This window comes from Onychomys torridus, chromosome 5, assembly GCF_903995425.1.
Source record: "Onychomys torridus chromosome 5, mOncTor1.1, whole genome shotgun sequence".
Taxonomy (NCBI): Eukaryota; Metazoa; Chordata; class Mammalia; order Rodentia; family Cricetidae; genus Onychomys; species Onychomys torridus.
The window spans coordinates 21,669,768-21,692,619 of NC_050447.1; the positions used below are offsets into that span (position 1 = coordinate 21,669,768).

At 45.9% G+C, this 22,852-nt stretch overlaps 1 protein-coding gene across 1 annotated transcript in view; it reads right to left on the reverse strand.

Moving 5' to 3' along the window:
* Positions 1-765: 765 nt before the first annotated feature.
* Positions 766-22,852, reverse strand: part of LOC118584535 (metallothionein-1-like) — a 32,748-nt gene continuing 10,661 nt past the window's right edge. Inside the window, exons 2-3 of the mRNA XM_036188846.1 lie at positions 1,220-1,361; positions 766-983 (exon numbers count right to left, since the gene is read on the reverse strand). Coding sequence (XP_036044739.1) covers positions 892-983; positions 1,220-1,361 — 234 coding nt within the window. The 3' untranslated portion in view covers positions 766-891. The remainder of the gene's footprint in view (positions 984-1,219; positions 1,362-22,852) is intronic.

Below are 22,852 nucleotides of genomic sequence, written 5' to 3' on the forward strand. Positions count from 1 at the left end.
ATATTCCCGCAACGCTCACTTTTAAAAGGCCTGGTGTCACAGTCCTGAAATGCCAGGTACTTGGGAAACTTGAGGCAGGGGAATCAAAAATTCAAGGCCAGACTGGGCTGCAAAGTGAGTTCTAGGCTAACTTAAGAAACTTGGTGAGATCCGGTGTCAAAACAGCCAAAGATCCTCTAACACATCTCTCCACCAAAAAAGTGTTAGAGTCCCTGACTAGTACACTAGACATCCTGTGTCTGTCATTCTCAGTGACCCACCCTACACATAACCCACAATATGAGGCACCTCTGAAACTGGAATAGAAAGGGAATGTGAATAAAGGGTCGAAATGTTTCTGTGCTGTGAGGGTGGGACACTGCACACACACACACACACACACACACACACACACACACACCCCTAACCCGGCTCACAGATGCAGTCTTCCATTAAGAGGAAACTCATAATGTAATTCAACTTTACCCTAAGATACTTCCCCCCTCTTTTGGGGCTGGAGGTGTAGAGATAAAGGGACTAATGGGTCCAGAACCATTTCCCCAAACTATCAAGTCAATCGATCACCCCAGTTCTTTCTTTTTCTTCAAGACAGGGTTTTTCTGTGTAGCTTTGGAGCCTGTCCTGAGTTCACTCTGTAGACCAGTCTGGCTTTGAACTCACAGAGATCCGCCTGCCTCTGCCTCCCAAGTGGTGGGATTAAAGGCGTGCACCACAACCCGCCCGACTCAGTATCTTATCTCTTAAGTCACACAAAGAAAACAGAGGTAGAATCAAAATGGATTTTATTCACATATTTTATAGAAAAGGGGGTTTAGTAAACAGGGTAGAGCCGCATGAAAAACTCCGCATTGGTCCATACTATTTACAGGTGGGAGCAGCATTGTCCTCACATCAGGCACAGCACGTGCACTTGTCCGATGCCCCTTTGCAGACACAGCCCTGGGCACACTTGGAGCAGCCCACGGGGCAGCAAGAGCAGCAGCCTGGAAACAGAGGAGAGGAAAAGGTCAGAGCTGGCTGAAGACCTGTGTCTTGCCCCAACAAGAAGGGGGTTGTCTTAGAACAGCTCTGGCCTGAGACAATACAACAGCCCTGGGAGCTGTAGTGCATAACGCTTGGACAAAGAGTTGAACTGCCTCGGAAGCAAAGGGCATTGCTCAGAGCCAGCTGTGAGTGTTCCCGCCTAACCTTAGCCACCTCCCTCGGTATCCCCACTCACTCTTCTTGCAGGAGGTGCACTTGCAGTTTTTGCAGCCGCAGGAGCTGGAGCAGGTGCAGGGGCTGCCTGTGGAAGAGAAAGGAAACAGCAGTGGGTAGAAAGAAATGCAGGAACACAGCGGCGGACAACGCCACGTGCCCAACTACATTCACTAACCCTACTCAGGCAGCACGCAAGTCTTGACTTCATTGTATTGTCTACACCAGGGTAGACTGATACCCCTGTGGTAGGGAAGCTTGTGAGTGGGGGGCTTTCCTCATGGCATTAAAGAATTGCGCACTGATTCTGAGATTATGCTGTTTTCATGCCAGGGCCCCAGACTCAGAGCAGAAGGGACAGAGAGACTGTCTCCACTCCTTGACTACACCTGTGAAACACACTCATGGAGGAAGTTGCTTCTAGATTGGCATTTATTCTCATCATGGCCGCCACTTTCAGGAAAACTCTCCCCTGGTAGAAATCCAAGTCTGCATCAGTCTCTTAAGCGACTCCTCAGAGACATATGGGTGACATGTGCCTGGGCCTCGTACAACTGGAAAAAAAAACCCCACTAAATCCTCATAGCACGCTCCCTAGGGGGCAAAAGGCCAAAGAGAGTACGTGCAGGGCCCGCAGCATCCCTGTCTCCTCTTGGAACACACACACCCCAGAGCAGGCTCTGCCTGTCCAGAGGGGGCAGCAGAATAAGAAAATGCCTGGAAATAGTCTTATCTGTTTACTTCCCATGTAATAGGGAGCCATGAAAGGTTGAGGAGCAAAGCGATGATGAGTTCATTTCTGGCTACATGCCCTGTGATGGACCTGTGGTGAGGACCGATTAAAAATGATAAATAAGTGATCATTTCCCTCATGCTATCCTGAGTTTATGGTTTAAGAGGTGATGTCACAGTTCAGAGCAAGGCAATTAAATGCCTGCAATCCCAGCACCAAGGAGGCAAAGGCAGGGGAATTCCCACAAGTTCCAAGTCAGGCTAGTCTCCATAGTGAGGTCCAGGCCATCAAGGGCTAGGTTGTGAGACCTTCTTTCAAACCAAACAAACAAAAAACCAGGGGGGGAAAAAACCCAAAAATAGAGAAAGCCTCCATCATTCTCCGAACCATCCATAATTCTCTGAATCATCCCACATGCTCACCATGACCTCAGGGCTTCATGGAGTCTTTGGATCTATAGCCTCTCTGTAAGACAGGGTTGGAGTTTGTGACCCTTGAATACATGTGAAAGGGTGTCTCACAGCGTTTCAGTCAGCATTATCCCCATCACCAATGATCTGTACCAGCTCATCACAGGCTTCTTGCCACACAGGTCTCATTTTCAGAGCTGTATGTATCTTGAGCTAAATTTTTAATGGATTTTTAATTTTTATATTATTATTTTATGTGTATGGGTGTTTTACATGCATGTGTGTGTGTGTGTGTGCGCCTGTGAACCACATGTGTGCCTGGTACCAGAGGAGGGCATCTCCTGGAACTATAGTTACAGTTGTAAGCTGCCATGTGGGTGCTGGGAATCTAAGCCAGGTCCTCTGGGAGAGCAGCCAGTGCTCAGCCCTGTTGTATTTTCTAAGTTTCCCATGTTTTGTTTTTGTAGGGCCCTGGCCCCTTATTTTGGGTAGCTGTTGCCTTGACTGCTGACCTTGACCAGATGTCCTCCTTATGCTGATTCCCTGCAGGTTTCCTTCCTGGAGGTTCCTTGTCTGTGTATCCTGCATATTGGGCGTTAACAGCTTAGGTGCAAGAATGTAGAACATAGGTAGCAAATGTCTGCCCTCCCAGGTTCTCCCATTGTGCTGTAAGCCTGTTTTTAAGGCCTCCCTGCTCCTTCAATAATTCTGCTGGGGCAAATGACCTGCTGTCTCTTGTCTCTGTTTTTTGATGCACAGCCCTTTGCTCGACATAGAGAACCTGTGGTGGTAGTGCCGGTGTCATCCCTACATGTTTTAAGTCAGGCTTTCTTGTAGACCAAGCTGGTCTCAAACCTACAATGTAGGAACAGATGACCTTGAACCTCTGATCCTCTTGCTTCCACTTACTGGGGCTACAAACAGCTTCGGTCACATCTAGTTTTGTTTTTGTTTTTGTTTTTTTTCGGGACAGGGTTTCTCTGTAGCTTTGGAGGCTGTCCTGGGACTCGCTTTGTAGACCAGGCTGGCCTTGAACTCACAGAGATCCACCTGCCTCTGCCTCCTGAGTGCTGGGATAACAGGCATGTGCCACCACGGCCCGGCTCACATCTGGTTTTATGTGGTGTTGAGGAGCCAACCCAAGTCGTCTTGCACGATAGGCATGCACTCTACCAACTGAGCTTAATTCCCAGCTTGTTTGGATGAACTAGTCTGTGCTGTGTTCAGATTTCCTTGGTTTTCACCCAAGCCCTTTCTGTTCTAGGACTGGATCCAAGATACACATCACATCTAGTCATCGTTTCTCCAGAGGCCTCTTGACTCTCACACTTTCCTTGTGTTGATGACCTTGACATCCCTCTATCGGTCTCCCCGCTTCCTTCCTTCTTTCCTCTCTTTCTTTCTTCCTGTTTTTTCGAGACAGGGTTTCTCTGTAGCTTTGGAGCCTTTCCTGGGACTCCCTCTGTAGACCAGGCTGGCCTTGAACTCACAGAGATCCGCCTGGCTCTGCCTCCCGAGTGCTGGGATTAAAGGTGTGAGCCACCATCGCCCCTCTTTTTTTCTAAACTGTAGATAGAGGAGAACCCACTAATGTTGGTTTTGGAAGTGGGAGCTCCATGTGTAGCCCAGGCTGCTCTCAACTGTTTGTGATTTAGATTATAATCTGATCTTGCTTCATTTTCTTGTTCAGATCACTCCATCTTCAGCCATTGGGAACTCTTTCAGTTGGGCCCCTTTCATATATCATATCATTGTAAATTAGTCATTTTCTTCTCTTCCTCACCTGCTTCCTCCCTGTCAGAAGAGTCAGTCCAGGTCCTGTGAGGAGATTTCTGAGTACTTCGGTGTTGCGGTAACGCCTGAGCTACCACCACCCATTCACCATGTCCGAGCGAGGGGCTGTGGATCAAAAAACAGAGACAAGAGACAGTGGGTCACACATGTCAGCAGAATGCCGAATGCCGTTTATTGAAAGAGGGAGGAAACCTTAAATACAGGCTTACAGCACAATGGGAGAACCCCAGAGGGCAGAAGTTCGCTACTGATGTTTGCAATCTTACATCTAAGCTGTTAATGCCCAAATGCAGGATACACAGACAAGGAACTTCCCTTAAACATTCAGGAGGGTGGAGACTGGCAGGGAATCAGCATAGGAAGAACATCTGGTCAAGGTCAGCAAGCAGGCAACAGTTACCCAAATTGAGGATTCCAGGACCCTACACTTTAGGAAAACTCCAAGAAACCAAGACAAGAGTCTTATGACCTCAGTTTCCTCAAAAACACAGAATTATTCTTGGATTATGCTTTCAAGTCCCTCCTGGGTATAGTGAATAGAAGGAGTTTACTTCAGATTATTCGTTACAGTAGGCTATTGTTATTTGTTTATATACTTCTATGGGAAAAACATGTTTTTGCCCTTGTGGCTCCCCCCACCCCCATGCAGCTTGTCCTTGTGATTGGAGACATTACTCATGTGACTCCCCTTAACCCTCAGAGTATAAACTGTCTGATGCTCTGAATAAAGATGGCCAATTGCAGGAGACTAGTCCACCTCATCTGTTGGCTCCATCCTCCCAGGTCCCACCACCTTGAGAGCATCAACACCTCTCCTCCATTTTTTTTTTCCCGTACCATATGTCATTATTTTCTATTTGTGACCATTTTTCTAATGGGAGCTTATTGGTGAAATTATTAAGGCCACTCCACGTAGTTAAAAGGGAGGTTTATTTTGTGGGGTAACTTACAAATGAAGGGGTAGGTTGCAGGGTCTGGGAAAGGTATAGTGCAGTCCGGCGGTGTTCTCTGGAGAACTCTGCTCGGTCTACCTCCAGCGTCCAGGGTCCTCGAACCAAGAGAAGCCTCTCTAGATCCTGGGTCTTCAGCGTCCTCCCTCAGCCCCGCCTTGTAGGCATGACCATTACCGAAGCCTCAATGGGGGTTGGAACTTCCAGGCCTAGGCTGGAATGGCTACCCACTACAGGAGCTTATATATTTTTTTCAGTATAGACATTGTGTAGACCTCCCCTACCTATTCCATTTGAGACAGGTCTTACTGTGTAGCCTAAGTGAGCCTCTATCCTGTTATGTTGCCAAGGATGACTTTTAACTACCCCTCCCCAACCCCAACTTTTAACTTTTGATCCCCCTGTCTCCTAATTGCTAGGATTACAAGTGTTTCACTACACACACACACACACACACACACACACACACACACACACAGAGTTATTTCAGTACTAGAAATTGAATCCAGGGTTCCATGGACAATGGACAAGTATTTTATCAACTGAGCTACATCACCAGCCAAGGATCTTAATTTCAAGTAAATAAAATGGTTTTTTTGCTTGTATGTTTTTGTTTTTTTCTGAGGCAGGGTCTTCCTATATAGCCCTGACTGGCCTGGAACTCACAGAGACCCTCCTGACTCTGCCTCCTACATGTTGGGATTAAAGACTCATGTGAGCGTGCTCAGCCCAAAGGTATTAAGTCTCAATCAGTTCCTTTGTGGCTTATTTAAGGAGGCAGAGGCAGGTGGACCTCTGTGAGTTCGAGGCCAGCCTGGTCTACAAAGCAAGTTCCAGGACAGCCTCCAATGTGCTAAAGAGGAAACCCTGTCTTGAAAAACAAAAACTATATATATATATATATATATATTTGGTTTTTCGAGACAGGGTTTCTCTGTGTAGCTTTGTGCCTTTCCTGGATCTCGCTCTGTAAACCAGGCTGGCCTGGAACTCACAAAGATCTGCCTGGCTCTGCCTTCTGAGTAGTGCTGGGATTAAAGGCGTGTGCCACCACCGCCAGGCAATATTTTGTTTTTATAGGAACTCTGCAAGCAAGTGTGTACTTAGCACACACAAGGCCATGGGTTCAAATTCCTGTCACAAACATGAATATGCACATATGTACACATAATCCTTTTGTTTGGAAGGAGTCTGGTGGAAGATCTCCTTGGCTCCCTTCCCCATCTCTCTCCCTAAACCCACCCCTTCAGAGCCTTCCAAACACAGCTCCTCCTCCAGAGAGGCTCAGGACAACTCCTGATAGGAAATCACAACATGTCCACACGGTTGGGGTTGGGCTTTCCTGGCGGACCGCCTAGTTATTTCCGGTTCAAAATAGCCATTTCCAGGTCAGAACATCTTGCATGGCTAGGACTCCGTGGTTTTACATGGTTGCGTAAAGCGCTTGCACGCGCGCAGCCATGTAATTTACGTGCATGCATGGAGTAGCCACATGCAGTCCTGTACGCATGTGCGGCCCACTCTTGCACCATTTTGCACCTGGCGCCATTTTGCACAGGTCTCTCCTCTTCTCTCCTCTCCTCACTCACGTGTATGCTTCACGCAGGCCTGTCACGTCTGTCTCTTCCTATCCTATATTAATAAACAGCTCTTCTGTGGATTTGTTGTGTTCGGGACGTGTTCCTCGCGGGGTAAGAGCGCCAAAATAAACAACTAACAACTCCCACAGGGGATACATATGCGACATCCCCAAAACAGACTCATGGTTCTTCCAGTCTTATACCCTTCTCCTCTCTGTATGGGGTCAGGGAATTGCCAGGATCGCTTTACCCATTGAACCTGGGCTTTCCAATTTGGTCAGATTCGGTTTGTTGTGACGGTGGAGAGGCCTTCAGCAGGCCTAAAACTTATCATCACCTTTATCCACCTGCTCTGGAGTGACAGAGTCCCTTCCTCGTGACTGACCCCTCCTGTCAATTACCGAAGTTTCCTAGATGTGGGTGTTTGCTGACCCGGAACTTGTTGCATAGCCCAGGCTGGCTTGTTTTTATGTTTTACTTGTTTTTGTGTATGGATGTTTTGCGTGCCTGTGTGACTGTGCACCACGTACGTGATGTGCATGGAGTGCCCACAGAGGAGGAGGACAGCGTCAGATCCTCCAGGACTGGAGTTACAGATGGCTGTGAGCCACCGTGTGGGTGCGGCACATTGAACCCAGGTCATTGGGAAGAACAGTGCTCTTGACCACTGAGCCATCTCTCCAGCTCCACCCAGGCTGGCTTTAAACTCAAATTCTTTCTGCCTCAGCCTCTCCAGCAGTGGAGCTATGGGTCAGCATCAGCTAAGGCTTTTTGATTCTTTGCTTTTTGTGTTTTTTGGGGGTGAAATCATTGAATTTGCCCCACATGAATCTATTTCTAGGATAGCTCTCTTAAAGCGTCAAGAGTCCTGACATCTAATGGTGAGAAACTCCCCAACTCCTAAAGCCCTGCTATGCTCCAGGAATCGGTGGCTGCTAGTAGCTTCTGCTCTCCCAAAGAAACTTTAGAACCATATAATAAAAAGAAATTCATTAAAAAACAAAAACAAAAACAACAACAAAAAAACTGGGCTTGGGGATTTAGTGCAGTGGTAGAGTGCTTGCCTAGCAAGTGCAAGGCCCTGCATTCAGTCCTCAGCTCTGAGAAGAAAGGGGAAAAAAAAAGGACAAAATAACAAAAAACAAAAACCTAGAATCACTATTGTCTTAAGGGAGGCAGACAAGTAAGACATGTATAGAACATTAAATTTCCCTATATGTATATACATGTATATACATATATAAACTGATACATATTTAGAGCTTGTAAGAGGACCACTTGGGTGCAGGCATATCAGAACCCTGTGTTAAAAAGAGGACTGAAGAGAGGCTCAGTGGTTAAGAGCACTAACTGTTCTTCCAGAGGACCTGCGTTCAATTCCCAACACCCGTATACTGCTCACAGCTATCTGTAACTCCAGTTCCAAGGGCTCCTCTGCCCTCTTCTGGCCTCCTCAGGCACACTTGTGTACAGATACACATTCAGGCAAAATACTCACATACTTACAAAGCAAAAAAGAAGAAAAGAGCCAGGTGGTGGTGGTGCATGCCTTTAATCCCAGCGCTTGGGAGGCAGAGCCAGGCTGATCTCTGTGAGTTCAAGGCAAGCCTTGTCTATAGAGTGAAATCCAGGACAGGCACCAAAACTACACAAGAAACCCTGTCTCAAAAACAACAACAACAAAATGTGAGTGCATATGTTTACCATAAATTTTAATGGTATGAAAGACACTTTAAATACAATTTATAAAAATAAAGTATGTAATATTAATTGCCGTACAGTCCTCAGGGCCTATTGCTTTTCCCTAAAAGCTACCAGCCACCCCCACTGCATGTCTGTCTATCACTAACTTATAGTCTACAATTGATGAATATAGCTCCAGTGTAAAACTTCCTTCGTATTTTCATTTATATTAGTGAGAAAAATAAAGACAAAACAATGAAAGGTGGATCAGAACCTTCTCGCTAATGATGAGCCATTTCATTTATTTGTTAATTTTGGTCTTTCTCTTTCCTTTTTTTTTTTTTTTTTTTTTTTTTGTTTTGTTCTGTTTTGTTTTGTTTTTTCGAGACAGCATGTCTCTGTGTAGCTTTGCGCCTTTCCTGGATCTTGCTCTGTAGACCAGGCTGGCCTCGAACTCACAAAGATCCACCTGCCTCTGCCTCCTGAGTGCTGGGATTAAAGGCATGTGACATCACCTCCTGGGGACGAGTTATTTCTTTAATGCATTGGATGATAGTTGAGAAGTAACAGAACAAAGACAGAAACAGTGACACCAGCCTGTAGTCCCAGTCATCTGTGAGGCAGAGGCAGACTCCTGGAGCCTAAGACTTATGTGATCAGCCTGGGTATGGCATGGTCCCATCTGTCCTGATCAAGGTTTCCAGTGCTGTGATAAAACACCATCACCAAAAGCTGCTTGGGCAGGAAAGGGTTGATTTCATCTCACATCTCCTAGGTCATACTCCTTCACTGAGGGAAGTTAGGGCAGGAACTGAAGGCAGGAACCTAGAAGAGGAACTGAAGCAGAGACCATGGAGGAGTCCTGCTCACTGGCTTGCTCTCGTGGCCTTGCTCAGCTTATTTCCTTATAGAACCCAGGACCACCTGCCCAGGGATGGCATGGCCCACAATGGGCTGGACACTCCCACATCAACCATTAATCCAGAAAATACTCCACAGGCTTGCCTATAGGCCAATCTGATGGAGAGGCATTTTCTTAATTAAGATTCCCCTTCCTTGCCAGGTGTGTTGGTGTGTATCTTTAATTAATCCCAGAACTCCAGAGGCAGACGCAGGGGGATCTATGAGTTCAAGGCCAGCATGGTGTGCATAGTAAGTTCCAGGTCAGCTGGTCCTACACAGTGAGGCCCTGTCTCCTCTTCCCAGATATGTCTAGGTAGTGTGTGAGACCAAAATGAAAACAATATGGCTTGCAATTTAATGGGAGGAAAACAGGAGCAAGATACCGTGAAGTTTAAGGGTTCTGTTCGCAGTGAAGACACTTCACAATTACTTCCTGTTTGTCCTATGCTTAAGTCCTTGCAAGTTAAGGTTTCTACTTGTAATTAAGTTCCTGTTTCTTAGATCTGATGTAAACTGCAAAACATCTTTTTCGACCTCTGCTAAACCTATGACCCCACTCATGTGACTTATATACTTACTCTGTTCCTTCTCTTTCACTGTATCTTTCTAACAATGGAGAACAGCCAACTCTCTCATCCTTGTGAACACTTTGCCTTGTTAAAAGGTTGCAAGAGGCTAGCAGCTTGTCCCACTCACTCTTTTTTGTTTGTTTTGTTTTTTGTTTCTCTGTGTAGCTTTGCACCTTTCCTGGAACTCACTTTGTAGACCAAGCTGGCCTCCAACTCACAGAGATCTGTCTGGCTCTGTCTCCTGAGTGCTGGGAATAAAGGCGTGAACCACCACCGCCCAGCTCCCCACTACTCACTCACTCTTTTTTTGTTTGTTTGTTCGAGACAGGGTCTCTCTGTAGCTTTGGAGCCTGTCCTGGACTAGCTCTGTAGACCAGGCTGGCCTCGAACTCACAGAGATCCACCTGCCTCTGCCCCCCGAGTGCTGGGATTACAGGCATGCATCGCCACCATCTGGCCCATGTGGCTTTTAATCCTTTTTTCATTCTGTATGTCCAACTCCCTCCATGACTCATTGGCATCTCCTCTGCCCCTCAATTCCTCCTCCTCTTCCTCTCTCTCTCCAGAAACCCCACCTATATCTCCTGCCTAGCTATTGGCCATTCAGCTTTTTATTACACCAATCACAGCAAATATATCCTTACATAGTGTACAAATATCTCACAACAATCACCAACATTTATTCTATTTTTTTCCCATGGTGCTGGAGATGCAGCCCACAGCTTTTTACATGCTTTGTGCAAGCGTTTTATCACTGAACCACACTGCCGACTCTACCTTTCTTTCTTCCTTCCTTTCTCTCTCTCTCTTTCTTTCTTTCCTTCTTTTGAGACAAAGTCTCATTCTGTACTTCTGGCTGACCTGGGAACTCATTTATCCACTGGCCTCTGTCTCTCAAATGCAGGGTTAAAGGCATGTGCCACTGTACCCAGCCCCCATCATTTTCTTAAATCCAGACAGACGCCAAGTCATAAATCAAGCCTGGCTTTTAGGTTTGCCAGTTTCGGTGGTGCAACTGCTACCTTATTTAAGTTTTTTTTTTTTTTTTCCCTCCAGTGCTGGGGATGGAACTGAGGCCTCACTCATAGTAGACAAACGCTCCATCACGAAGCTCTTACCAGTAACATCCAGTTTCACACTACCAGTGTGATGTTACTGAACATAGTTGCTCACTGCTATATTGAATTCCCCTCAAACAGTACTGTAGACTACACAAGCAGATTGGTGTGATAGCATATGCCTGTAATCCCAGCATTCGTGAGGTGGGGGCCGGAGGATCACAGGTTCGAAGTGATCTTCAGCTTCATAGCAAGTATGAGATCAGCCTGGGATATATGAGATTTTGTCTTAAAAGAAAATCTCAGCCGCGTGATTTAGCCATGGTTATCCTGCAGGACCGCACAGGTCTGAGCATCTTGATTTTTGAAGCTGGATTGACTTCACATGCTGGGCATTGCTGCCACCTGGTGGTTTATTGTTTTCACTGCAGGCTGGGGGAAATACAAAAATAGAGTCAACAGTTAACCAATGAGCCACCTAAAATGTTGACAGACTAAATAAATCCTTGGTCTCCACGGATGCTATTGGTGAAATTATTAAGGCCACTCCACGTAGTTAAAAGGGAGGTTTATTTTGTGGGGTAACTTACAAATGAAGGGGTAGGTTGCAGGGTCTGGCAAAGGTATAGCGCAGTCCGGCGGTGTTCTCTGGAGAACTCTGCTCGGTCTACCTCCAGCGTCCAGCGTCCCGGAACCAAGAGAGCGACCTCCTCCCGATCCTCGGTCTTCCGCTTCCTCCTCAGCCCTGCCTTGTGGGTGTGACCATTACCGAAGCCTCAATGGGGGTTGGAACTTCCAGGCCAATGCTGTGATGGCTACCCACTACAGGATGCTGTGCAGCAGTTCCCAAGCTTAGACAGTATGACAGGTGTACTTACTGCACCTGGGCAAAGACTTTCGAGTTGTGGGCAGCTATAGGCATCAGCTGCCAATTTCTCCAGGGCACATCTCTTGTTGAAGAGCATGTCTTTCTTCCTTCAGCTGTCAGAACACAGTTCTAATTCCTGATGGTGAGGGTGTTTTTGAGAATTTCCCCACACACCTAGACAGGATTTGACACATTTAGGTTGCTTTAAATTGAGGATATTTTATATTGAAGCCATGTTTTGTTTGCTTGTTCGGTTGTTTAGTTAGCTTTTGCCCTTTTGAAGCAGGATCTGTCTATGTAGCCCAGGCTGGCCTCAAACTCCTAGCCTAACCTTCTATAATTATCTGGTGCATGTCTTTTTTTTTTTTTTTTAAAAATTGTTTATTTTTTATTTCCTGTGCATTGGTGTTTTGCCTGCATGTATGTCTGTGAGGGTGTCGGATTCCCTGGAACTGGAGTTACAGAGAGAGAGAGAGAGAGAGAGAGAGAGAGAGAGAGAGAGAGAGAGACAGAGACAGAGAGAGAGAGAGAGAGAGAGACAGAGAGGGCACACACATTGGAGTACATGTTGAGGCAGAAGACAACTCTGGAATTGGTTCTTTTCTTCCACTTTTATATGAGCTTGAGGAATCAAACTGAGGTTGTCGGTGTTAGTGTTCTGGACCGCCCCTTGGAGATCTGCCCAGCGTCCAGACAGGAAGTCCCCTTGAAAAAAGAAAACTGCCCCTCCCCCACTAGGTGTGCACCCTCGACCCTCTCCCCCACTCCTTTCTGCCTCCCTCTTTCCCCATCTTTCTCTTCATCTCTCTATTATAATAAACTTACTTCCACGTGGATGCAGTGCCTGGGGTATGAGTGACTGTCCACACACCGAAGCCCTCTGCTGCATCTGCCCGGCATGTTTTCCCTCACACTGGGATACCCTGGCCCAGCCAGCTGGGGCCTCCCTCGTGCAGTATTGTAACAGTCAGGCTTGGGTAGTAAGCCTTTAACCACTGAGCCATCATTCCAGCCTGAATACGTTTCTTTAATGAAGAAGTCTTTACTTCAAATATTAAATTGCAGGGTATGGATTTAAGGAGTCAGATAGCATAGACTTACACATTAAAGATCTCTCTCTGGAAACCTTTGGAAGGAAACCATTTGTCCTGGATAGTGGGTTTTTTCTTTTTTTTCAACTTGACACAAACTAGAGCTATCTGGGAAAAGAAACCTCAATTAAGAGAATACCTCCAGCGAGTATGGTGGTAAGACAACACAGAGACTCCATCTTAGGGTAGGGCCACCATCTCAGACCACCTGCTGTACTCAGTTCCAGGAAGGACCTCAGGAATGTGACATGACAACGGATACAGAGCAGTATCTTCCTGCAGACATCCTGTCTGTGGTTTATGGCCCTTGAAGATATCTAGATAATCCTGCTGAGCAGTCCAGATAATCCTGTTTGGTGGGTTGTGGTTCCACACCAAAAGTCTAACCCAATGGTTTCAAATGTGGTTTTGTGTCCAAAGTCTAGACCAATAGTTTAAAAAAAAAAAAAAAAAATCACCTTGCCCCATATCCCTTCTACCCAATCCCAATTTGCCAAAGCATGTAATTCCCAGCTTGTGGTTTTTTTTCCCCCTATAAAAACTCTCTACCCCGGGGCCTGCTGCTGCGGCCCCATTTCCTGCCATCTGCCATGTTCAAACCTGACAATAAAAGGACCCTTATGTGCTTGTATCGGACACTGGCTTCTTGGTGGTCTCTGGGGGGTTTCTCAAACCGGGTACAACACCTGTAATCCCAGAACTTGGGAGGCAGAGGCAGGCAGATCTCTGAGTTTGAGGCCAGCCTGGTCTCCAAATAGAGTTCCAGGACAGCCAATAGAGAAAATGAAAAAAAAAAAAAAAAAGAAAAAAAAAAAAGCCTCCATCAAATTGGCGGTGGTGGCGTTTGTGGCGTTGGTGGCTCACCCTTTTGATCCCAGCACTCAGATCTCCGAGTTCTTGAACAGCCAGGGCTACACAGAGAGACCCTGTCTGGAACTCCCTGGCTTCGCAAGAAAAGAAAGAATATCCCCTCCCACTGCGGGGCGTTTACCCACCAACCCCACAGTTCCCCAGAGTTTTCTTGAGGGCAAGCAGCAGGAAATATTAAATAGAAGGATTTAGATTGTGGAGATAAACAGATAAAAAATACAAGACAAGCTTAAGAAAGCCTGGAACCTTTTCCAGCTAGCCCTGTCTCTGCCCGAGGTATTTATAGAGATGCCAAGGGGTGGAGCAAAAGACCTCCCCCAGCACAGCCAAGTGCAGACCATCTCAGACACCTGCACTCAGGCCCATGGTTCTAATCATCCTCTCTATGTGGACCTGCTGGGTAAAGCCACCAGGAACCTGAAAATAGGCTCCCTCAGCCCCCCACCCCACCCATCAGATTGTCCTAATTAATTTATGTGGGAGGGCCCAGCCACTGTGGAAGGTGCCATCTCTCGGTAGGTGGTCCTAGGCAATTGTATAAGAAAGATAGCTGATTGCGAACCTGGAGAATAAGTCAGTGGGCATGTCCCTCAATGGCCTCTGTTTCAGTTCCTAACTCCAGGTTTCTGCCTTGAGTTCCTGCCTTGGCTTTTCTCCGTGATGGACTATAAACCTTAAGCTGAAATAAACCTTTACCTCCCTGAATTGCTTTTAGGGACTCACTATGTAGCCCTGGCTGGCCTGTAACTTGCTTGTAGACCAAGCAGGCTGGCTTCGAACTCACAGAGATCTGCCTGCCTCTGCCTCCAAGTGCTGGGATTAAAGGTATGTATGACCATGCCCAGCTACATTGTACTTGTATTTTTTGTAATTGGTGCTGGGCTCCATCCAACCCAGAGCCTCACACCTGGGAGCACATTAGAACGTGCTCTACAGCCAACACCGCTGCCTACTACCTCACCTCCCCTTTCTCCACCCTCAACTTTGATAGTGGAAGTCATAAGTGCTCACAGTAGGAGATTCATAAATTATAGAGAAGAACTAAGACCATCTCACTCCTTCTAACATCAGTGTGTATTCACAGAGAGTATTTTGGGTGTTATTAATTTTTAATTATGCAGAATATATGAATATATTCTCGTGAAAAATTAAAATAGTCCGGATAGGTCTCTGCTTCGCCTAGGCAGCCGGCTCTACCCCTGTCTCCTCTCTTCCAGTCCTTTGCCAGGTAATCACTTAGAAATGTAGGAAATTTCTCTTTCTTTCCTCATTCCTTTTCTGAAGTGCTGGGAATGACTCAGGGCCTCTTGAATAGAGCACTTGTAAAAATTAGTTAGAAATACATAACAAATCCAGCTTTGTGTCCCCACCCCCATCTCATAGGTGAATACTTTTTCTTTTTGGTTCTGGGATACCTATGAAAAATATAGTATTTTGAGTGGCTTTTTTTTTTTTTTTTTTTTGTTTTGTTTTTTCAAGACAGGGTTTCTCTGTAGCTTTGGAGCCTGTCCTGGACTAGCTCTGTAGACCAGGCTGGCCTCGAACTCACAGAGATCCACCTGCCTCTGCCTCCTGAGTGCTGGGATTACAGGCGTGCACCACCACCACCACCACCACCACCACTCGGCTTGAGTGGCTTTTTTAAAAAGTTTATGTATGTATGTTATTTATGTGTATGTGTATGGGTGCATGAATTCCATGGCACATGTATGGATGTCAGGGAACACTTTCAGGAAATGGTTCTCTCCTTCAACCATGTGGGGCCTGGGGATCAAACTTAGATCACCAGGCTTGGCCACAAGCACCTTTACCTGCTGAACCATCTTGCTGGTCCATTTTGTTTTTTAGGAAAAGTTAGTCCAGGCTGGCAATGAACTCAAAGCAATCCATTCACTTCAGCCTCCAAAGGGCTGAGGCTATATGCATGAGCCACCATGTCTGGCTTAATTTCTTTAAAAAAATTTTTTTATTATTCTTTGAGAATCTGGCTTAATTTTTAAATTTGTATGTTTCTGTGAGTGTACATGTGCGTGGAGACCAGAGGTCAACAGCGTGTGTCTTCCTCAATGGCTTGCTACCTTGTTCTTTGAGACAGGGTATCTCACTGGACTTGGGGCTAGACAGGGTCTCTCACTGGACTTGATCAGCTAGACTGGCTGGCTAGTGAGCTCCAGGGATCTGCCTGTCTCTGTCTCCTCACAGCTGGGATTACAGCATCTGGTTTTTTATGTGAGTGCTGGAGATCCAAACTCCAGATTTGGCAAATACTTTACCAGCTCAACCATATTCCAAAGCCATTTTTTTTTTTTTTTTTTTTTTTTTTGTCAGAGCTGAGGACTGAACCCAGGGCCTTGCAATCTACCACTGAGCTAAATCCCCAACCCCCACCATTTTCTTGATACTTAAAAAATTTAAAAACAGACATTGTTTTACATACCTGAGTTAACAGCTTTAGTCAACTGTTTTTGATTTTTAAGATTTATTTATTTGTTAGGTACACAGTGTTCTGCCTGCATGTATGCCTGCAGCCAGAAGAGGGCACCAGATCTCATCATAGATGGTTGTGAGCCACCATGTTGTTGCTGGGACTTGAACTTAGGACCTCTGGAAGAGCAACTAGTACTCTTAACCACTGAGCCATCTCTCCAGCCCACCAGTTTTGTTTTTTATTTAATGACACAGTACAATTTCTAAGTATCATTAAATATTCTACAACATTTTAAATTCTTTTTTCTTTTTACTTACTTATTTTTGGTTTTTTGAGACAGGGTTTCTCTGTATAGCTTTTGGAGCCTATTCTGGAATCCACTTTGTAGACCAGGCTGGCCTCGAGTCCACAGAGATTCACCTGCCTCTGCCTCTCGAGTGCTAGGATTAAAGGCATGCACCACCACCGGCCTACTTATTTACTTTTTAATTGTGGGAAGGATGTTCTCTGTATTACTCAGGGTAGGCCAGAATTCCTGGGCTCAAGTGATCCTCTTGCTTCAGCCTCCCAAGCACTGATCTCTGGCTATCTTATCCATCTCTCTCTTTTTATTTTTTTATTTTTTTTTGGTCTTTTGAGACAGGGTTTCTCTGTAGCTTTGGAGCCTGTCCTGGATCTTGCTCTGTAGACCAGGCTGGCCTCGAACTCACAGAGATCCACCTGCCTCTGCCTCCCGAGTGCTGGGATTACAGGCGTGTGCCACCACCGCCTGCCTCTCATCAATCTCTCTCTCTCTCTCTTTTTTTAAAAAAGATTTATTTATTTATTATGTATACAGCATGTATGCCTGCAGGCCAGAAGAAGGCACCAGATCTCATTACAGATGGTTGTGAGCCACCATGTGGTTGCTGGGAATTGAACTCAGGACCTCTGGAAGAGCAGCCAGTGCTCTTAACCGCTGAGCCATCTCTCCAGCCCTCTCATCAATCTCTTAATGTGTCATTATGCAAAAGTTTAGCAAAATACACAAAATAGAGAAACTGGTCTAATGAACCCCAATGACCCAAAGGTAGTGTCAGATTCATAATCATGTGCCATCATTATTAAGCTTTCTCATTATAACTAGAAAATTGACATTGATCTTGCCAATGGCCATAGGATTTAAGCAGCTCTCTATTCTGTCTGAGATTTTGGCTTCCTCCTCAGTTAGCCTGATGCTGCTACCTCTACTGACTACAGACATGCCCTTTCCTGTCTTAGAATATGGATTCTGCCTCTGTGACTCTATGGGCTTTTTTTTGTTACATCTGACTGTGACTCACTGGGATGAGATCTGCCAGGTTCCCCAGGGAAGGAGAGTCCCGGGGTCAGGTAAGGGGTAAGCTTCCAGTTCCCAGCAGCTGAGACACAGCGACAGTCTCTAAGCAGATGTGATGGCCACAGGCCCTCTGGTGAGAGAGGTTTCCTGGTAGCCACTGTGAAGCGCAGGCAAATCCTCAGAGCCCCCAGTTTGTGCTGGAAAGCTCGGCTCATCTTGCCAGATGCTGAAGGAAAGAGTGATGTTTCTTTTCCCAACTTGAAGTCTCAAGCAGAAGCTAGGTATGGAGTGGGGAGCAAGATGGAACTGTAAAAAGAAACCCAAATAGGTCTGTGCCGCGGACTGGATCTCAGCTAGACCACCAGACTGAGGGAGAACGGGGTGAAGGTACTCAGGATAAGTGGGATTCGGAGAATAACAGACAGCCATAGACACGAGAGTATGTTGTGAAGCTGCTGCAATTTTACTCAGACCAAGCAGTGAATTTTATACAGTTACTTGAGGAAACATGGCAATCGGCCAGTAGGGTGATAGACATAGAATCAACAATGTAGTCACACAATTTTCTCAGAATGATTAACAGATCTCATGAGTATAGCCTTTACTTTTTCTTTTGTGGTTCCTCATCCGGACAGAGAACATTACGGCCCTAGCTGTAGTTTTCCTTCTACACCTTTGTTCTGTATCAAAATTAAACCCTTTCCATCATTGTTCTAACCATGGTTTCATTTGTGTGAAAATATTTTAACCTTTACCTATGGGTGAGAAGGCACCAGGGGGGTCGGTACCTAGCTAATCTTTCCATGAACTGTAATTTATGCCATTCTGTTTTTATACCGTTATGATTCACACATCGGTTCCCATGTACGTCATAAGCTCCCGTAAAAGGTAATGGCTCTAAATAATTATTATATCTAAGATTAAAGTTAGGGGGTTGCCACCATCAACCCTTGATGAGAAACTTTATTTGTCTCTGGATAATTCTTGTAGGAATGGCTAATTCCTGTAACTGCTTCCTCGCAGCTGCTGTCGGCTGCGCGTGTGGATTGCCTATGAGTGCCTGAACCTTTACTTTCATTCTCTCCTGGCTAGAATCTTCGTCCTTCTGAATCATAAGTTCTTTCTGCTCTAAATCATTCATGAATTCCTCCAAACTTTAGGGACCCTCTTGAACTGTTGGCCTAAGAGCTTGAAGCCACTTTTGAGGAATCATTACTCTCTTTATGGGGCACACCAGGAACATTAAGAGTTAACTTCTTGGAATTAATACACAAGGAAACAACAATAATTACAGCTGCAAAGAGAAGAAGGCAGAGTGCCAGCCAGCCTCTGCAAGCAGATCTGCGTGGTTCCGTGTAGCCTGGCACCTCGATTCGGGCAGATTGATGAGGGGTCGCCGGGGGCATAGACCCGAGGGCCGCGAGCCCCCGTTTCCCACGTAACTACCTTATCCAAGGCATTTGTCACGCAGGCGACACCGTTGTGGGCGTGGCAGGTCTGTATAATGGAGGTGAGGCTAAATAGAAGACAGAGGGATATCACAACAGGCTAGTGGGCTAGCCTCTGGGAAAAGCCAAATCACTCCAGAGGAGGGAACAGGTCAAGGACAGGGACACCAGGCTGGGTCAACCTCAGGTGCAGAGCTCAAGGGAAAGAAAAGGAAGGAAGGAAGGAAGGAAGGAAGGAAGGAAGGAAGGAAGGAAGAAAAAAGGAGGAAAAGAAAAGAAGGGCTGGAGAGACCGTTTAGAGGTTAGGAGTGTGTACTGTGTGATCGTGAGGACTGGAGTTCAGATCCCAGCATCTACCCATGTAACAAACCAGGTGTCTTGGCCACTGTTCTATTGCTGTGAAGACACCATGATCAAGATGACTATCCCCCCCACCCCACCCCAGACAGGGTTTCTCTGTGTAGCTTTGCGCCTTTCCTGGATCTTGCTCTGCCTACCGAGTGCTAGGATTAAAGGCATGTGCCACCACCACCCCAAGACAACTTTTATAGGAGAAAGCATGTAATTGATGGTTTGTTTATAGTTTAAGGTTTAGTTTATTATCATCATGGCAGGAGCATCATGGCGGCATGCAGGCAGACACTGGAGCAGTAGTGGAGGACTACATCCTGATCCATAGGCAGAGAGAGAGAGACAGAGAGAGACACACAGAGACAGAGAGACAGAGACAGAGAGAGACAGAGAGACACACAGAGAACAGAGAGAGACACACACACAGAGACAGAGAGACAGAGACAAAGAGAGACAGAGAGAGACAGAGAAACACAGAGAGAACAGAGAGACACACACACACACAGACAGAGAGACAGAGACAGAGAGAGACAGAGAGACACAGAGGACAGAAAGAGAGAGAGACAGAGAGACAGAGACAGAGAGAGACAGAGAGACACAGAGGACAGAGAGAGAGAGACTGAGACAGAGAGACACAGAGGACAGAAAGAGAGAGAGAGAGAGACAGAGACAGAGAGACACAGAGGACAGAAAGAGAGAGAGAGAGAGAGAGACTGAGACAGAGAGACACAGAGGACAGAAAGAGAGAGAGAGAGAGAGAGAGAGAGAGAGAGAGAGAGAGACAGACTAAGACTGACAGACTTTGGGCTTGGCATGGACTTTTAAAACCTCAAAGCCCACCTCCAGCGACAGACTTCCTCCAACAAGGCCACACCTCTTTCCCTTACCCCTAGACAATGTTTCTCTTTGTAGCTTTGGCTGTCCCAGAATTTGCTCTGTAGACAAGGCTGGCCTCAAATTCAGAAATCCACCTGCCTCGGCCTCCTGGGTACTGCGATAAAGGTGGGGACCACCACACCCAGTCCAGATAAGGCCACATCCCTTAATCCTTCTAGTCCTTTTAAATAGCACCACTTCCTGGTGACTATGCATTCAAATATATGAGCCTATGGGGGCCCTTCTTATTCAAACCTCCACTCCCAGGGACCACAGCATGCCTATAAACTCAGCTCTGAGGAGGAGGGACAGAAGGATTACTGGGGCTTCCTTGCTTCCAGTCTAGTGAGAAAGTGCAGGTACTGGGTTCAGGAAGAGAGTAGAACAAGACCTTAGGAATAAAGGAGGACACCCAGCTCCCCCTTCTGACCCCTGAACACATACCCACATATGAATACACACATATACATACACAGAGGCAAATAATTAAACCTTTTAAAAGAAATAAAGAGCTAATCCATCCAAGGGAAGTGTTCTTGGGTACTGTGATGGTTTGGATGTGAGATGTTCCCCACAAGCTCATGTTTGGAAGGCTTGGTCTCCAGCTAGTGGCACCATTTTGGAGGTGGCAAATGCTTTCGGGACTGGGTCTGGCTAGAAGAAGGGGTCTCTTTGAAGGTTATCCCTGTACTGTAGATCCTTATTCTCTCTGCTTCCTGTCCACCAGGAGGTGAGTGGCCTCTGCCATGATTCTCTGCCTCACCATGGACCCAGACTCAACAGGACCAAGAACTGTGGGCCGAAATCTCTGAACTGCAAGCACAAAATACATCTTTCTGTTAGGCACGATGGATGGTGTATGCCTGTAATCCCGATACTCAGGAGTTAATGGCAGGAGGATCAAGGGCTCAGGGGCAGATTAGACTGCTTGACTCATTCCATTTCTGACATCAAACAAACAAACAAACAAATGAAAAAAGCAGGAGTTTGGAGTATGGCTCAGTGGTAGAGCACTTGCCTGGCATGTACAAGGCCCTGGATTTGATTCCCAGCACTGTATCAATAAGTAAAAGAAATGTTTCCCCTTCTGAATAGTAAATAGCAGGTAATTTAAACACTAAAAAAAAAAAAAATGCAAAAGCATGGGCTGGAGAGATGGACTGATGGACCAGCCTGACTCCATTTTAAGATTAAATTTTAAGATTAAAAGTCATCTGGTTATAAGGCTGAAGTAAATTCATTTCTGTTTTCTGTAAAACTTGGGTTTGACCAGGTCTTGACCCATCTTACGGAATCTGACATATTCCCCTCCCTATACTCTGACCTCCACCTTGGCAAGATGAGATGTTCTGCCAAATAAATTTTGAGATGTTCTGCCAAGTTCCCAGGTAACCCCAACCCCTTGGGAACCTCCCTAGCCTTGCGGTTTTGGGAGCTAAATAAGCCCCACTTTTTCCTATGTTCAATGCTATTTTCTCAGATCCTACTTTAGAAATAAAATAAATATAGACAGAAAATAAAGCTTGCTTAATTTGACCAAAGAATCTAGATAATAGTCTTTACTCTCGTTCAGGGGAGTAACGGGATCAGTGGTTGTTCTTAACCCAAGTTTGATTCCTACGCCCATGTCAGGCAGCTTACAACCACCTGTAACCCCAACTCCAGGAGATCCAATGCCCTCTTAAGACTTCCTTGGGCACCTATACTGACATACATAAACACACACAAAGAGAAAATTCAAAATAAAATAATTTTTAAAATGCCAAAAACAGCAGAGACATAGACACTAAGAAGGGAGAGTGAATGATGAGAGGCCTGGATGCCATCCCTTTCACCAGGGATCCTCATTCCTTATTTGCTGATAGTACTTCTTTTGGGGTTTATATAGAACGAAGCATGTTTCGATTGGTGTGAGACCTATTCTTGGTCATCAACTTGACTATATCTGGAATGAACTACAATCCAGAAATGGAGGGCACACCTGTGAGAGATTTGCTGCTTAGCTTGAAGTGAGTGAATCCACTTCTGTAGCACCAGTCCTAATTAGTCTAATCATAAAAACCCTGAGTCAGATATTGGGGTAAAAACTGATAGGTCAGAGAAGCAAAGCAGCCAAGCACTACAAAGACTTCTTATCTTTACTGAATCCTCAGCCTGAAAAGAAAAAGCTCCTTTCTCCTCCTGCCTTATATTTCTTATATTCTCTGCCCAGCCATATCACTTCCTGTCTCAATCTCCCTAGTGCTGGGATTAAAGACATATGTGCCTCCCAAGTACTGGGAGCAAAGGCATGAGATCCCAAGTGCTGGGATTGAAGATGTGTGCCACCACTGCCTTGCCTCTATGATTACTAGTGGCTGGCTTTGCCCTCTGATCTTCAGGCAAGCTTTATTTGTTAGATCACACACAAAATATCACCACATACTTCTAGTCTAGACCCTTGAGGTAGGAAGACACACACCTTTGATATGGATTTTGACTAAAGAAGATACACCTTTAATATGGGCCATACCTTCTGCTGGAAGTCTATATAAGGATACAAAAGAAAAAAGCTTTTGCTCTTTACCTGCTTGCCATCGACTTGCTAGCTTATCCATTCCTTTACTGGCATTAGAGCTTATTTCTCTGGGATTCCAGCATATATTAAAGGCCAGATGAGAAATCCATCCTTGTGGACTGAGCAACTACTGGATTCTAGGACTTTCCATTCACAGCCAGCCATTGT